At 47.9% G+C, this 13,600-nt stretch overlaps 4 protein-coding genes across 4 annotated transcripts; 2 read left to right on the forward strand and 2 right to left on the reverse strand.

Annotated features, from left to right (window-relative positions):
* Positions 1-4,028: 4,028 nt before the first annotated feature.
* Positions 4,029-4,740, forward strand: F5147DRAFT_769890 (uncharacterized protein; the record flags this gene model as incomplete). Its single annotated transcript, XM_041441085.1, has 2 exons — positions 4,029-4,070; positions 4,135-4,740. 2 exons carry the CDS (start codon positions 4,029-4,031, stop codon positions 4,738-4,740), a joined length of 648 nt encoding a protein of 215 aa, XP_041296530.1.
* An 897-nt stretch (positions 4,741-5,637) lies between these two features.
* On the forward strand, positions 5,638-6,371 carry F5147DRAFT_569971 (uncharacterized protein; the record flags this gene model as incomplete). The annotated part of the gene is made up of 2 exons (XM_041430974.1): positions 5,638-5,919; positions 5,997-6,371. 2 exons carry the CDS (start codon positions 5,638-5,640, stop codon positions 6,369-6,371), a joined length of 657 nt encoding a protein of 218 aa, XP_041296531.1.
* Positions 6,372-7,394: 1,023 nt separating this feature from the next.
* Positions 7,395-9,071, reverse strand: F5147DRAFT_649771 (uncharacterized protein; the record flags this gene model as incomplete). The annotated part of the gene is made up of 9 exons (XM_041433371.1): positions 7,395-7,432; positions 7,519-7,532; positions 7,759-7,818; positions 7,908-7,994; positions 8,062-8,234; positions 8,594-8,712; positions 8,764-8,885; positions 8,930-8,987; positions 9,020-9,071. 9 exons carry the CDS (start codon positions 9,069-9,071, stop codon positions 7,395-7,397), a joined length of 723 nt encoding a protein of 240 aa, XP_041296532.1.
* A 1,908-nt stretch (positions 9,072-10,979) lies between these two features.
* Positions 10,980-11,695, reverse strand: F5147DRAFT_769894 (uncharacterized protein; the record flags this gene model as incomplete). Its single annotated transcript, XM_041441086.1, has 4 exons — positions 10,980-11,023; positions 11,072-11,187; positions 11,235-11,357; positions 11,406-11,695. The coding sequence occupies 4 exons, from the start codon at positions 11,693-11,695 to the stop codon at positions 10,980-10,982; spliced, it is 573 nt and encodes a 190-aa protein (XP_041296533.1).
* Between the last annotated feature and the right edge of the window lie 1,905 nt (positions 11,696-13,600).

The following is a 13,600-nucleotide window of genomic DNA, read 5'->3' on the forward strand; positions in this document are numbered from 1 at the left end:
AGACTTCCCCTTGATCTTAGCGTATAATCCTGGACGCAGAAGAGGGCAAACATTGAGCACCCAATTAAGCGAACCAGCAATATGTTCGAATTCTTTGAGTGTCCACTTACGCTTATACTTCGCGAACTCGCGCAACTCTCGAACCAACCCCTTCTTCGAATCCTCCCAAAGGGAGATCTTCATCGTGTTCGGATCAACTTCAAACCCAATAACGGGCAGAGGCGATCCGAAGACTTGTTTCTTCTCCTCGTGGGGAATGCCCAGCTCATCCCATAGGAGGAGAAGCATGACCATATCAGTAGGTAGCATCTTGCGATACTTCCCATAATAGGTCATATCGCGAACCTTACTGAAAGAGAAAGAGTCATCGATGTATATAAAGGCTTGAATAAGCCAGACGAAGACGGCGAGCCAAATGACAAGTGACATGAAGGTGTGGAATATTTGCTGTGATGCGTGGCTTCCAAAAATGTTTGCACGATCGACTCGTCTTTCTCCTTCGAAGGTAACGATCTGTTTGATTTGCCAAAGTGGGTGCATTGGCATATGGCGGTATGCTTCTGAAACATCCGCCTTCCAGATCTGCAAAATGTCGTTGGGGTGAAAATGATGATATTTGTGGATGGCGTCGCCAAGATCCTGGACATTGTCCAAGGTGACTCCAGCGATGTCTTCTTTGGCAATCATAGAATTGAGAGAAAACTCTCCTGCGCTATGATTAGTGACGAGACGAAATTTACCTCCTTCCTTAGGCACTGTTACAGGGATCTGTAACACCTACTAGAGCCCCAGCTCTCCCTACGCCTGCCCCCGCTCTGCTAGACTCCCCGCGCGGTGGTGCGCCGCCTGCGCCTAGAAAGACAGCGGTCTGGACCGCTATGACCCCGCCCCCTGGCGCTATGACCCCGCCCCCTGGCGCTATGACCCCGCCCCTGGCCTAGACGGCCTTGTACCTGATCCATGAAGGCTGTACGCCTCATGGACACCCTAGATCAGTGCATGTATACCACATGTCGCTTCATGAAGATCCGGAGCACGCTTGGCGCTTCCTGTACCTATGCGCAGCTGCCCTTGGCGCAGCATGCTTGATCAGAGGTTAAGCCTCATGTATCTTATCTGACCCTCATGTCTTGTTATCATAGATGTACGATATACTATTGATTACAGACTGAGCTAGAATACTTGTAGTACTTCCCTATAAGTAGACACAGATTATTGTACTTAGACTTTACTTTAATCTACTAGGTTCATCCCCAGAACTTGCTCATCTAAGCCTACCAGCTTCCTTGTGTGAGACCGCACTTCTAAGTCGCCCCCATACGACTTAGCACGTATCCGCTAGCCCTGCATCTTGACGAGCGCCGTCTTACCGAGATCGCCGGAGGAATCCTTGACGTTCCGTCAAGGCTAGACCACGCTCAGCTTCAGTAGACTCACTCGAGTCGTCGCTGAGAAGACCTATCCTAGTTCGCACACGCCGACCGACGGTCAGTGTAACAGGCACAGCATGGATAGGCATACTGTACATTCCAGGAAGAAGATCGGGGCCTAAGTTAGTGGAATATCTTCCGACAGCTTCTTCTTTCGAGATCTGTCCCTGTAAGAAGTCTCGTTCTAATTCAGAAGATGGAGTTGGAGTTGGAACATCCCAAGTAGTCGGATATGTTCCAACATGAGTATCGGCCCAAGGCCAAAATCCCTCGCGAAGTCCGAGTATGACCGAACGAACAAAAGGCTGATTGGGGTGATGTGCGAGAGTGAGCAGAGTTTCAAAGCGGTCAATGTTTATAGGAGTGGAAACTTGAAAGAGATGGGGGTTCTGAGCAATGGTTGAAAGAGCCGCATCATTTTGGAATTCTGAAATGGGAGGATGAGGGAGAGGCTCAGCAGATTCGGTCCAGAGAGCAGTACCACTTATAGTCTTCGCCTCATCTCCCCATATCATCCGTCTTCGAAACCTTTGCCCCTGAGCAATGGTTTCGTTAAGCTGTTTTTGCCAAAGGGCAGTCACCTCGCTTGTGTCCTCCGCAACAGCGACTGCAGATGTGGAAACGGGAACAGTCTGACGTGGTTTTGTCGCAAGCTCCGCGATTCCAATTATTGCAGGGCTCTCCTTTTCCCAAAGGTTCTCGTCCTTTCTTCCCAAAACCTGACCCCTTTCCCACTGTTTTATCTCCAGGTGCGGAGGTAAGTTGGTGGAGCTCGGCATACATGACCATGCCGAGAGATGAGAGGTGGGTAACTTCAAGTCTTCGGAACTTTGAGACGGAATCGAAGCGTAAGTACTTTTGTCCCTCAATTTTGAGGCGACAAGCCTTGTCGAAGTCGATAATTCGGGAATGTAATGCGTAGTGAACGTCGACGAAGAATCCGGATAAATATTGTTTGTATCCTCGAAGTTCTGACTCTTTCCAAGGCATGATGAACGTAAGTGCCTCAACCCATAAGTCGGTGGCGATGCTCCAATCACCGTAAGTTTTGACTTTGTGGGTTGTTGTGGACTGTGACAAAGTGATTTCGAATCCTTTGCCGGGCGGTTGAGTTTGTTTGGGATCGATAGACGTCGAGTAGTGTCCTGAGAGAACCTTCTCAAGGTAGGGTGCACGGCCTTCAAGGAGAAGTGTCCATTGCGACAACGGGAAGCTGGGACATCCCGGTGTTGCTGTGACTTGTCCTCTATAGTACTTAGTGTCTTCGGTCCACTCCTCGTAACATTGGAGAGTGAGTTCCTCCCCTCGTTTGGAGGAGACATGGTGGTATTGTTCTGGATCAAGCCAGGGGTAGAACTGGACCCGTTCTGGGGTAAGTTTTCTTCTTTTCCCCCTAAGAATGTATTCATGGTTGTCTTCAGATTCGTCACTCTCCTCCTCTTCCGATCTCGCTCATCTGTGCAATCTTCTACACAACTTCTTTTCCTTTTCGACGGAGGTTTCGCTTGGTTCTGGGCTGGGGATGCGAGATTGATTTCGCGATGCTCCATTGTCGATATCGGCTCCTCCATCATTTCCTGGTCCATCGGAGGTGTGATCAAGGAGCTCGAGGTAATGTATGGATCCGGGCTTAAAGTCGAGTTGGGTGAGAATAGCAGATTCTCTGATAGCGGACTGCAGGATAAGTTGGATTTCCAAGAGAGCTTCCCCCTTGGAGATAATTCCCTTTCTGAAGTCTTCAACGAGCATAAGGCATCTGCTGACGGAGTCTTGACTAAACTCATGGCGCTCCTCGGAAGAGGGGCTCGAAGAAAGTGTTTGGATGGTTGGGGCATTCTCAGACATGAGAAATATTTCGATGTATTATTATTGCGCAAAACGATGGCTAGCGAGACGAACAAATTTGAGTGAGAATATGTTAATAATGAGAATGAGCAGCGTACCTAGCGAGATGAACAAATTCGAGTGAGAAGAGGTTAAGAAACCCTGTCACTCTGTCCCGCTAGACATAGACTGCCAGCTCCACTAAAGGAGGTGGCAATGAGGATTGCATAAGGCATAATAGACATGCCGAACGACGCACAGGGCATCGGCCATAGAGGCAGTGAGACAGGCTCACAAACAAAGGTAAAGAGCGGGTAGACCCGAAGGACTAGGCTGCTGAGGAGCACGCTCGTCCAATTACCCTTGTATAAATAAAGTTAAACTCGATAAATGTTGTGAAGTTGTGCATGTGTAAAGCATTTTGGCATTGCGGAGTTTTGATTACACAGTCTCTATGTAACACTTTGGGCAGATTGTCATGTCTGGGGCTTATTTCTTTATTGCAGATGATCCTGACAAGCATGTGCCCCAAATAAATTTGTTTTAGTATTCTCTAATCATGTATATAACCATCTCACAATATTCCAGAATTATATGTGGAGATCTGACCTTTAGAGTGAGCCTTCTATGCCTCTCGCACTGATAAGTTGCCCATGGAACAAGATCTACTTCGATTTTCTTCAAAAAAAATATATGGCAGTGTGTATTATGTTTGGGCGAATCCAGATCTATCATGGATAAGGATTCTGTGCAGAATTGCGTGTGCTAGAGTCAATGCGCGGACTCTTGGGACACACGGACTCGTGGGACCATCTAGTAACTTCTCTTGAAAAGAACACTGTCCGCTGGTGGGCATGACGCTCGGCAAACACCGTTTCAGATTGCTGACGTGAGCGACGAACATCTTTCTTGTTTCGATCGCGGTGGCGCAGACCCCTGGAACCGCACCCAGCAGGAAATCGATGTTGTGTCTCCGAGTCAGCCCGTTGTCCATCGTCGTCGTCATCAATCCCTCGCGTATGTTCTTTGCTGTGAAAGGGCAATCACTGACCCGCCTGCTTTTCCCCAGATCTCAATCCCTCTTGCTGTTGTCTACAGTGAGATTGCGCGCAGACTCGAGTTGAATTCATCTGTGAACCCCTCTGCTGCTGTCACCAACAACCAAGGAGGCCTGCGTGTCGGCAGAGTCCTCATCCTCATTGCTGTGTTAGTCTTCCTCATCCTCCTGGTCACCTACCATTGGTGGAGGCCAAGCATCCCCATCAATTCTTTCTGTGGCTGCTGTCTTCCGCCCCCTCGGCACCGGAGCAAGTCAAATGACTGCGCCAACATTGTCGTGATGATGTCCCTCAACCATGCCACTGCTGCCATGGTGGGCTCTGTTGCTGACTCGTTCTGGAGTGCTGATGCTGGCGAAGTCAAGCATGTCCAGTCTGCTGAAGCACCCAGGCCTGATGCAAACAACACTCTGCCCTTCCCACTCTGATTTTGACCAGATGGTGAGCCCGAGGTCCAGTACATCTCCATGTGAGTTGTCTGTCTTTCTCCAATCGCCATCTGACGAACGCCACCATGGTAAGCTCCAATATAAACATCAAAGCACTGAAGAAGCAGTGCCACCAGCTTGGACTCACCTCCACTGGCACCAAGTCCATGCTTCACAAGTGGCTGGAAGCCTTCAGTTGAGACCAAGATTCGTGGGATAGGTATGTGAATCGGGCCCGCTTCAAGAACACAGTTCTGGCTCACCTGTTATCATCCTTTCAAGGCTCTGGCTGGGGGCTCACAAAGCTCACAAGGGCCCATGAGTGGGATGTTCAACAACCAAGGCCAAGGCAGGCCACATGAAGCAATCAACCCAATGCCGCACCCAGTTGCTGCTTGGTACTGAAGTGGCCCTCACCTCTACTCCCACTGCCACCACCAGCTGCTCTAAAGACATGTGCATGCAAGACAAAATTGCAGCGCTACTGCCTTGGGTGAGCCCTGCCTTCTGCTCCTGGCCCCCTTTCATATCTTGATGTGTTTGTCGAGCAGGCCGATGCCATCAATAGCAAGTATCCCTATGCGCTGACAGATGGCACACTCGAAGTAGCAAGCACCCCGTCTGCTCGTCCTAGCACCACTGGTGACAGCACCAGTTCTTTGTGGCATTCTGCTGATGCCCTCTTCAAAGATGCCATCATCCAGAGCATAGGCATGAGACTCGTTGGGATTGTCCAAGATGCCCTCCTATAGCCAGGTGCCAGATCCACCAGCACCCATGCTGGTGTTGATGAAAACCCAGTGGTAGCTGTTTCTGAGGTCCCCATCAAGTCTTGTGAGCTGACCAATGTTTCAACAGGATGCTGTCAGTGCCGTGCCACCACCACCACCACCACCTATGCCAGAGCCAGCCAGTGACAAGCTGCACATTGTCATGCTCAGGGATGGCACCGTCCTGGAACTGGCCGATGCTGAGATTCCAGACCCCCCTGCCATCAGCTTCGTGAACAACATCTCATGGCTCAACAGCATGTGGGATGACTGCATGGTCCACTGGCAGGGGGAGTCTGTCATGAATATTCAAGGCCACCTGATTGCACTCGAGTACTGGCCCTTGCTGTACCACTATGGCTGTGATCATCAGTGGAAGAGCATGAAGAGTAAGTGGACAGACTGGCGGGTAAGTGCTGCTCTTGAACCTCGGGCCTTCAACCACAGCTTTCTGATGTGCTCTGTGCCCTCCTTTCTGTTGCACAGTATGTTGTTGAATGCTATCGGGAAGGCACTGAAGCGCAATTCTGGGAGGAGTTCAGTGCTGATGGCAAATGCATGAGTTATACTGTGATCATCCAGAAACTATGTGCCAAGCGCAAGATGGTCCTCACCGCAGCTGTTGAGCATGCTTGCAAAGAATATGGTGATGAGTTCAATGATCTTTTCACATATTGGAAGGGCAGAGAAGAGCATGTGATGGTGAAGCCATCAGTGGTCGCTAAACGATTCAATCAATTGGCTGGCGGACATGTTCATGGGTGCCGCTGTAGCACTCGAGCTCACGCTAGGCTCGTATTCACTGATTTCCCGATACACGTTCAATGCCTGTCACTTTCTGATGTAACCCACACAACCTAACACAAACATGACGCTATGACTAGCAGACCTGACGTTTCGGCCACATCGGACCTGATATTTTCCCGCGCACTTGTCCTATCTGTGTCCTGTCCCATCTTGCTAGCCCCACTAGGTGCATAGTTGATTATTTCACACATTACTCATGTCGTAGCAAGCACTATTACATGTTTTCCCATCATCCACAGTGCCTCGTGTTAGTTTACATGTACTTTGGACCTGAAATCGTCGGCCGCTACTCTCGCCTATAGGGTTCCAGATTTCTATGTACTTACATATATATTGGACTAACTATGAGTATTTTCATTATCCAAGTAGTAGGGAGCTGTTTCCCGATACTTAGTGGTCAAACCTGATATTTCGTAGTTCTTAGTTGACATTATGAATATTACCGCTCTTTCTATCTGAAATACCTGTCATTATTGTTAATCTGCATACCACTCGCTTTCCTGACATTTGCTATCGCGACTCCTGCTAATCCACTAAACCCGAACCCAAAACCCAAAAAACATCGGACCTGACACTTTGGCATTGGACATTGTAGATATACCCTCGGACTTTGTTTCTCGCACTCAGACTTTTGACCATTTATCGTTTCACTAACTACAGACCATTCCAAATAGCTAACCCCTCAGGTCGAATGCACTTGTCTTGCAAGTATAGCAGACTAGGCTGTGCATGACCACAACACATTTTTTATATTGCTGGTTACTTACTTTGTGTAGTGCCCAGCAATTGTTGTATCTCTACACTGCGAAGGACAGTAAATACTACGGCTATGCAACTAACTTTTTATACAAGTTTCCCAAACCAGTTAGCTACACTTAGGATCATAGTACTGTAGGGTATTAAAAATATATTCTTTGTTAACATGATTGCGCCACTCAAAACCTCAAAACGAGTTAGCTACACCTAGGATTCCTATGGTACTGTAGGGTAGAGTATTGAAAATGTTTTCTTTGTTAACATGATTACTTTCCTTGAGCCACTTAGAGGGGGGCTAGCCCACCCTCAAAACCATTTGTGTTAAGAGTTCTGCCTCAGAGGTAACCAGTTAGCTACACCTATACTATAGAGTATTGAAAATGTTTTCTTTGTTAACCAAAGAAAACATTCTCAATACCCTGCAGTATAGGTGTAGCTAACTTACCTCTGAGGCATATACTGTAGGGTATTGAAAATGTTTTCTTTGTTAACTGAAGAAAACATTTTCAATACCCTGCAGGCCGCTTAGAGGCTAGCCTGCCCTCAAAACTGTTCGTGTTAAGAGTTCTGCCTCAGAGGTAATACTAAGTTAGCTATACCTATACTGTAGGGTATTGAAAATGTTTTCTTTGTTAACCGAAGAAAACACTCTCAATACCCTGCAGTATAGGTGTAGCTAACTTACCTCTGAGGCAGGACTCTTAACATGAACAGTTTTGAGGGCGGGCTAGCCCCCTCTAAGTGGCTCAAGGAAAGTAATTGCATTAACAAAGAAAGTGTAGTTGGCTACACATATATTGATACATGGTGAAAAATTAGTATGTAAGCACATACTTAGGGGCAACAGCAGCAGCCTTAGGGGCCACATCATAATCTCTCTCTCTCACCACTTTGACACCACACTCAAACACACCCAAGGTACTGCTCAATTTTCATTTCTAAACAAAGGACCAGTGCACTGAATCAGTGCTAGCCACAATGACAACACCATTCAAAGACCATGTTAGAGAGATGAGCAGCATTGCCGCTACTGAATCGGACATTGACATTGACAGCAGTGACATCATGCACTTCGCCCACCTTGGTTTTGCAGCATCCATCAAGTTCCTCGCAGAGCAGCACAGTTTCAATGAGAGCATCATTCAGAACATTTACAAGCAACTTAAAGATTATGCAGAGGTGAGGGATGTCATTGAGATGATGTGAGATGATGTGGAGGAGTGGGCAGTAGGGGAAATCTTGAAGCGAAATGAGGATGAGCATTTCAATGAAAGAGATGAGAGCACGGAAGAAGAGGATGCAAACATCAAAGATGAGGAGGATTAAATGAGCATTGCAGCACAATCTGTAGCCGAGTATACAAGGTGTTTTGTCGATATAGTAGGCCTACATCTAAATCATCAGGAGACTATGTCTCCATATCCTCAGCTTCCTCATATGCTCATTCATTCATTGTCATGGGTTGAGTAGACTGAGGTTTGGGTGGCGCGCAGAGTCATTAATTGAAAAACAACACTCACTCCCACCCCATAATCCTCCTCACAGGTACCTCCAATCTCAAAAAAGCCCTCTTCCCGAGCCTTTTCATAGAACAGATTCGCAGTGGGGAGAGAGAAGTCGTCGATTGGGACTTGTTCGACTGTGGGTGAAATCAATGATGTATACAGGGAGGTGGGGAAGGGGAACGTACCTGCAGAACGATAGAGGATTTTGGGCTCCATGAATATGACTGGGTTGGGATCATGGATAGCTGAGAGGAGGAGGCCTTTGCATTGGATTGGGAGCAGGGGATTATGACCTAGTGGTGCATAACTTCATTTAGAAGATTCATCATGGGATTAGCAAGATGAACACACCTTGAGACCAGATGCGCCCATGAAGAACCCTTCAGGACTTTGTGAATGGTATAGCCCACTGTGACCCGTGGCCATGGTTGGCGTACGCACAGTTAGCCCGCTGATAGAGAAGTGGGTATAGCCCACCGTGACCCATGGCCATGGTTGGTGTATGCACGGTTAGCCCACTGATAGAGAAGTGTCCACCTGAACAGTAGTGAAACTTTGCAGCTTCATTCATGAGCTAAGTTGAAGGTGGTCTTGTGTGATGCGGAAAAGCTGAGAGGATGTGACGGATGAAGAATGACCACCCGCAGGTGGTTTTGGTGACGTGCAGAGTGTCATGTCATGGGTTGAGTAGACTGAGGTTTGGGTGCGTGTGCTTGAGTAGACTGAAGTTTGGGTGCACGCACAGAGTGTCGTGTCGTTGGGTTGAGTAGACTGAGGTTTGGGTGCGCGTGCAGAGTGTCGCGTCATGGGTTGAGTAGACTGTGGTTTGGGTGTGTGTGCAGGTGGGAACATGGGTGATCGTACATTCTACATTACACCTACTAGTAGATGGGGGTGAACTTTAAGCACAAGCACAGCACCTCCCGCATTGTGGGCACTTAACCATAGGTGGCCTGTTAGGATCAAAAAAATGTTCCCTTGGCTCTGCAGGGTCATTGTTTGAAGAAATGAGATACTTCACTATGGTTAGGTTGGAGAACTCTGCACTCCAACCTCCCCACTCACATATCCTCCTCAGCGGCCAGCATTTTTCGACATGGAGGTACTAACAGCCACCCCTCCGGAATGAGTGGGTACCATAAGGGGCAGAGTCAATGTTGATGTCCAGGAGATTGTTGCAAAATAATTTGAGGAACTGTTCAGAGGACTGACATTGTGTGCATCAGGAATTTGTGCAATTGGATACAACAGGAACACACACCATTGGAGAGTTTGCTTCTGCTTGCAATCTTTCGGAACAAGTAACCGGACATGATCTTGGACTCGCTCAACCAGGCAGCAAGTGCTCTAACAGGGCAGATATGGGCTTCACATGACGGAAGGGACCACAGGTGAAATGGCTTGATCTCTACAGGACAGTCAGAACGTGCACTACAGCACAAACACTCCAAGTTCGAGGCACTATGAACCTCTATTTTGGTGGGTCTTGCAGAAGGGGAGGTGCAGGACCATCCGGTCCTCATGCACTTGGAGATCGTGGACCTGAATCTTTAGCACTTCGTCAAAACAGAGCATGCATGGAAATTACACTGTGTAGGCTGCCTGCAGAAGCCTCTGGACACGCCCACCACCCCACGAGTCCAAACCAGATTGCCCCCACTTGCCAGGTTGGTATTTTCTGATGGTCCAGTTGTGAGCAAGGTGGTTGTGGTGGTACAACTTCAAAATATCCTGCAAGAGCTGAGTAATGAGTGAGTCATTCGAGGGCCAGAAGCAGCTCACCAACATTATGGCTCGAGCACTATTTGCAACTTCACCAGCTTGAACCTAGGGTTGGATGGACAAAGAAAGCTTACCTTGCATCTACAGAGGGAGCACATGTATGATGACACCTCAACAGATATTGACAGGTTGCCAACTATAAGCCCACCTCTGGTATCTGATTCATGCCAGGGCATGTTGCCCAGGCCATTGAGCCTCCTGAAAGTGTTACGGCACACTAATTCTCTTCGCTTCTCCTTTGTTACCGGACAATGGTACTTAAACACAGCTGTTGTTGAGCGACCAATAACTTTCCAGACTCTTACTCACATCATCGCCAAGCTGACTTTCCGTGCTAGTAACCATCACTATGTTTAGCCGATCATCTCTTATCAAAGCGGGCTGTCCGCACCATGGTTACTATCTCTTATCTCTTATCGTCTAACAAGCGGGCTGTCCGCCTTCTATCTTGATACGCATTTACAAGCTCCGCTTGAACTCTCGCTATATAGATACATAGTGTACCACATGTAGTTCTTCACTTTAATCTACTGGGTTTTACCTGGAACTAGTCCTTTAGTAAGGTCTCCAACCTTGCTATCTAAGAACCATCATTCTAAGGAAGTCGCCGATACTTGCCTTAGCCAGAAACCTTTGACCTCTCATTCGAGAGAAGAACCACGTCTGTCTCGCCGAATCTCAGTCCACTCGGACTAAGACAGCTCGACATACCCCAGTCGTAACAGAAAGCATATGTCATCGACGCATGCATCTTCTGTGCATGACCATACGTTCCACATTCCTGGGTCGATGGCTTCATGGTGCCATCAATATTGAGAGAGTCAGACCTTTGATCAATCAGCATGGCAAGCCGCATCTCACAAGACAAACTTACATATTCATGATCCACGCAATGATCAGCCATGGCGCATCAGCACGTGGCTTTTTGCAGAAAAACTCCTCGTTGCTCCCTAGCAGACCAAGGCCAGCAAGAAACATGACACATGTGTTCATCAGCCTGCAAGTAGTCAGCAGAGTAGACACCCAGTGAGTAGACACGACAAACCATTTGTATTCCACACTGGTGCCTTCGGTGACACCCTTTAAGGCATCCATCAGTGTTGACTGCAGTCTTGCAAAGTCAGGTGCATCTATTGACTTCATGGACGTTGACGGGAGGGGGGGGTCCATGGTGCAGACATTGTCGGATACCCTGTTGCTTGGCTTGACAAGGGTTTCCTGCTCAGCTGCAACATCCTCGGTGATATCATCCATCTCAATACCACTAGCTGATGCAGATGGAAGCACATCATGCAGGCCAGGAAAGTGCCACACTAAGTCAGCGGCAGCAGCCATGGTCAACGAACTTGAAGAGTTAAAGCTGGGAGGCCCCTCTTGGACTGCACCAAAGAGAGAATTGGATTTGTAAGCGAGACTCGTGCAACAAAGAGGTTCGGAAGGTAGTCGAGGAAGGAGGTATGAATAGCAGGAAAGAAATGAAAAAGACAGTCCAATTTTTGGATCCAAGGGACTGTCCTAGCGTACACAAAGACTGTCTTTTTTCGACCTGGCAGGCTGCACTCCAGCCATCCTCCCTCAAATTTTGCAGGCAAGCATGCTTGTCCACCATGTGTTTCTCAGATGAAAAAAGATGTTCGCAGCTGGGCATGACATCAGTCAGTTCTTCGGATCACTGGAGAGCTTCAACAACAGTTGTTGACAGCACTCATGGCAGTGATAAACAGCAGGCACTGGGAGTTTCAGTGAGTGAAGTTCAGTGGTAGCCAATATCGAAGCATCCCTCACCTTTGATGCATCAGGGTAACCATGCAAACAGCCAGGTGGCACCCGGATGGTGCGAAGTCCACAATGTGAAAATTGTGACATACAAAGCTGGGGAGGGGGGAGGATCTGTGCTTGAAGAGAATAATGGATCTGAAAGTTAGAAGGCAGGGAGCGCGAACTGACAGCATGGACATACCTACCATGCATATATCTTCTCTCCCTTCTTCAGCTGCTCCCCCCTCACTCACTCTTTCTTCCCCTGCTGCTTGCCAACTCAGCCCGGCCCTTTTGCAACTGAAACCCTCCTTTCCCCATGCTAAAGGCTGGTCCTGGACATGCCCTTGGTGAGTCACTGGCGATTTCCGTCCCTCGTGTCCGCATTTCCGTGATGCCCGCGATGTCTGTTGCTCATGGCTATGGAGTTAGGCACAATCATTGGCCTTAGTGCCTTCGTTCTTGTTTGTCCCTGCCCAGCCCTCACATTTTGGAATTCAAAGCAGGGGTTGATGGAAGGTTTTGGGCTTGGGCTTGGAAACCCAGGAAGGGGGTGACAGGTGTCCTCTCGTTGAGCTGATGGCTCGAACAAGGGATTGTCAATTGAGAGAGGATGAGGGCATCAGTCATGAACGGTCACATCGTGACTGTCTGTGACTTGACCGTCATTTTTTGCATTTGAAATGATACTTTGTCACGTGTCCCACCCTCCAATGAATCAAAGCTATTTTGTGACATATGGTAAAATATGAAAAAAAAAGACAAAAAAGACAAAAAATCATTATACAAGGTGTTCATGGTGCGCCTGTGCTTTCCTCTCCCAACACAAGGAATCTCTTTGCTTTCCCCTCCTCCCTCGCCCATGTTCAAAGCTTCAGCAACCTGAGCATGTCCTGTTATCATCGACTCTGTAGCCTGCCGGCGGGTCCTGGCTGTTGCCATCTGCAATATGCTGTAAGACGGCCTCAATTGCTACATCACTTCCATCCAAGGCATCAGCATTGGCGTTGTCTGGACTCTGTGAATGCTGGCTCTTCATCTGCATCTGTGACAGCATGCTGCTCTGAAAGTTTGTATTGGTGATGTCAGAAATTTCCAGGGGTGCCTTACAAGCATTCCATATTGGGACACTATTTGGACCACATTGGAACTAAATTCCCAGGGAGCATGACTTATTTTACTCACTTGCAAGCAGGCTCTTAGTACTTACAAGCGATTCTAATGGTGCTGGTGAGTGATTATTGATAATTGCAACCGCAATTCATTATGTCAGATTATGATAATCTTTCGTCGACATCATTGCTTCTCATTGATCCGACTCCTCCCATCATTGTATTTGAATCTTTAGCTGCCTCTCTTAGGCTGTATATCTTTAATTTGTACTACTCTTGTGGCATGGTCCCCAACCAAAACACGACGAACTGGGGATGTAAATATATTGCTTCAACATCATCCAACAACCAAGTGGATTGTCAGTACTGT

The sequence above is a fragment of the Suillus discolor genome, assembly GCF_016758755.1.
Source record: "Suillus discolor strain FC423 chromosome Unknown F5147scaffold_9, whole genome shotgun sequence".
NCBI classification, from domain to species: domain Eukaryota; kingdom Fungi; phylum Basidiomycota; class Agaricomycetes; order Boletales; family Suillaceae; genus Suillus; species Suillus discolor.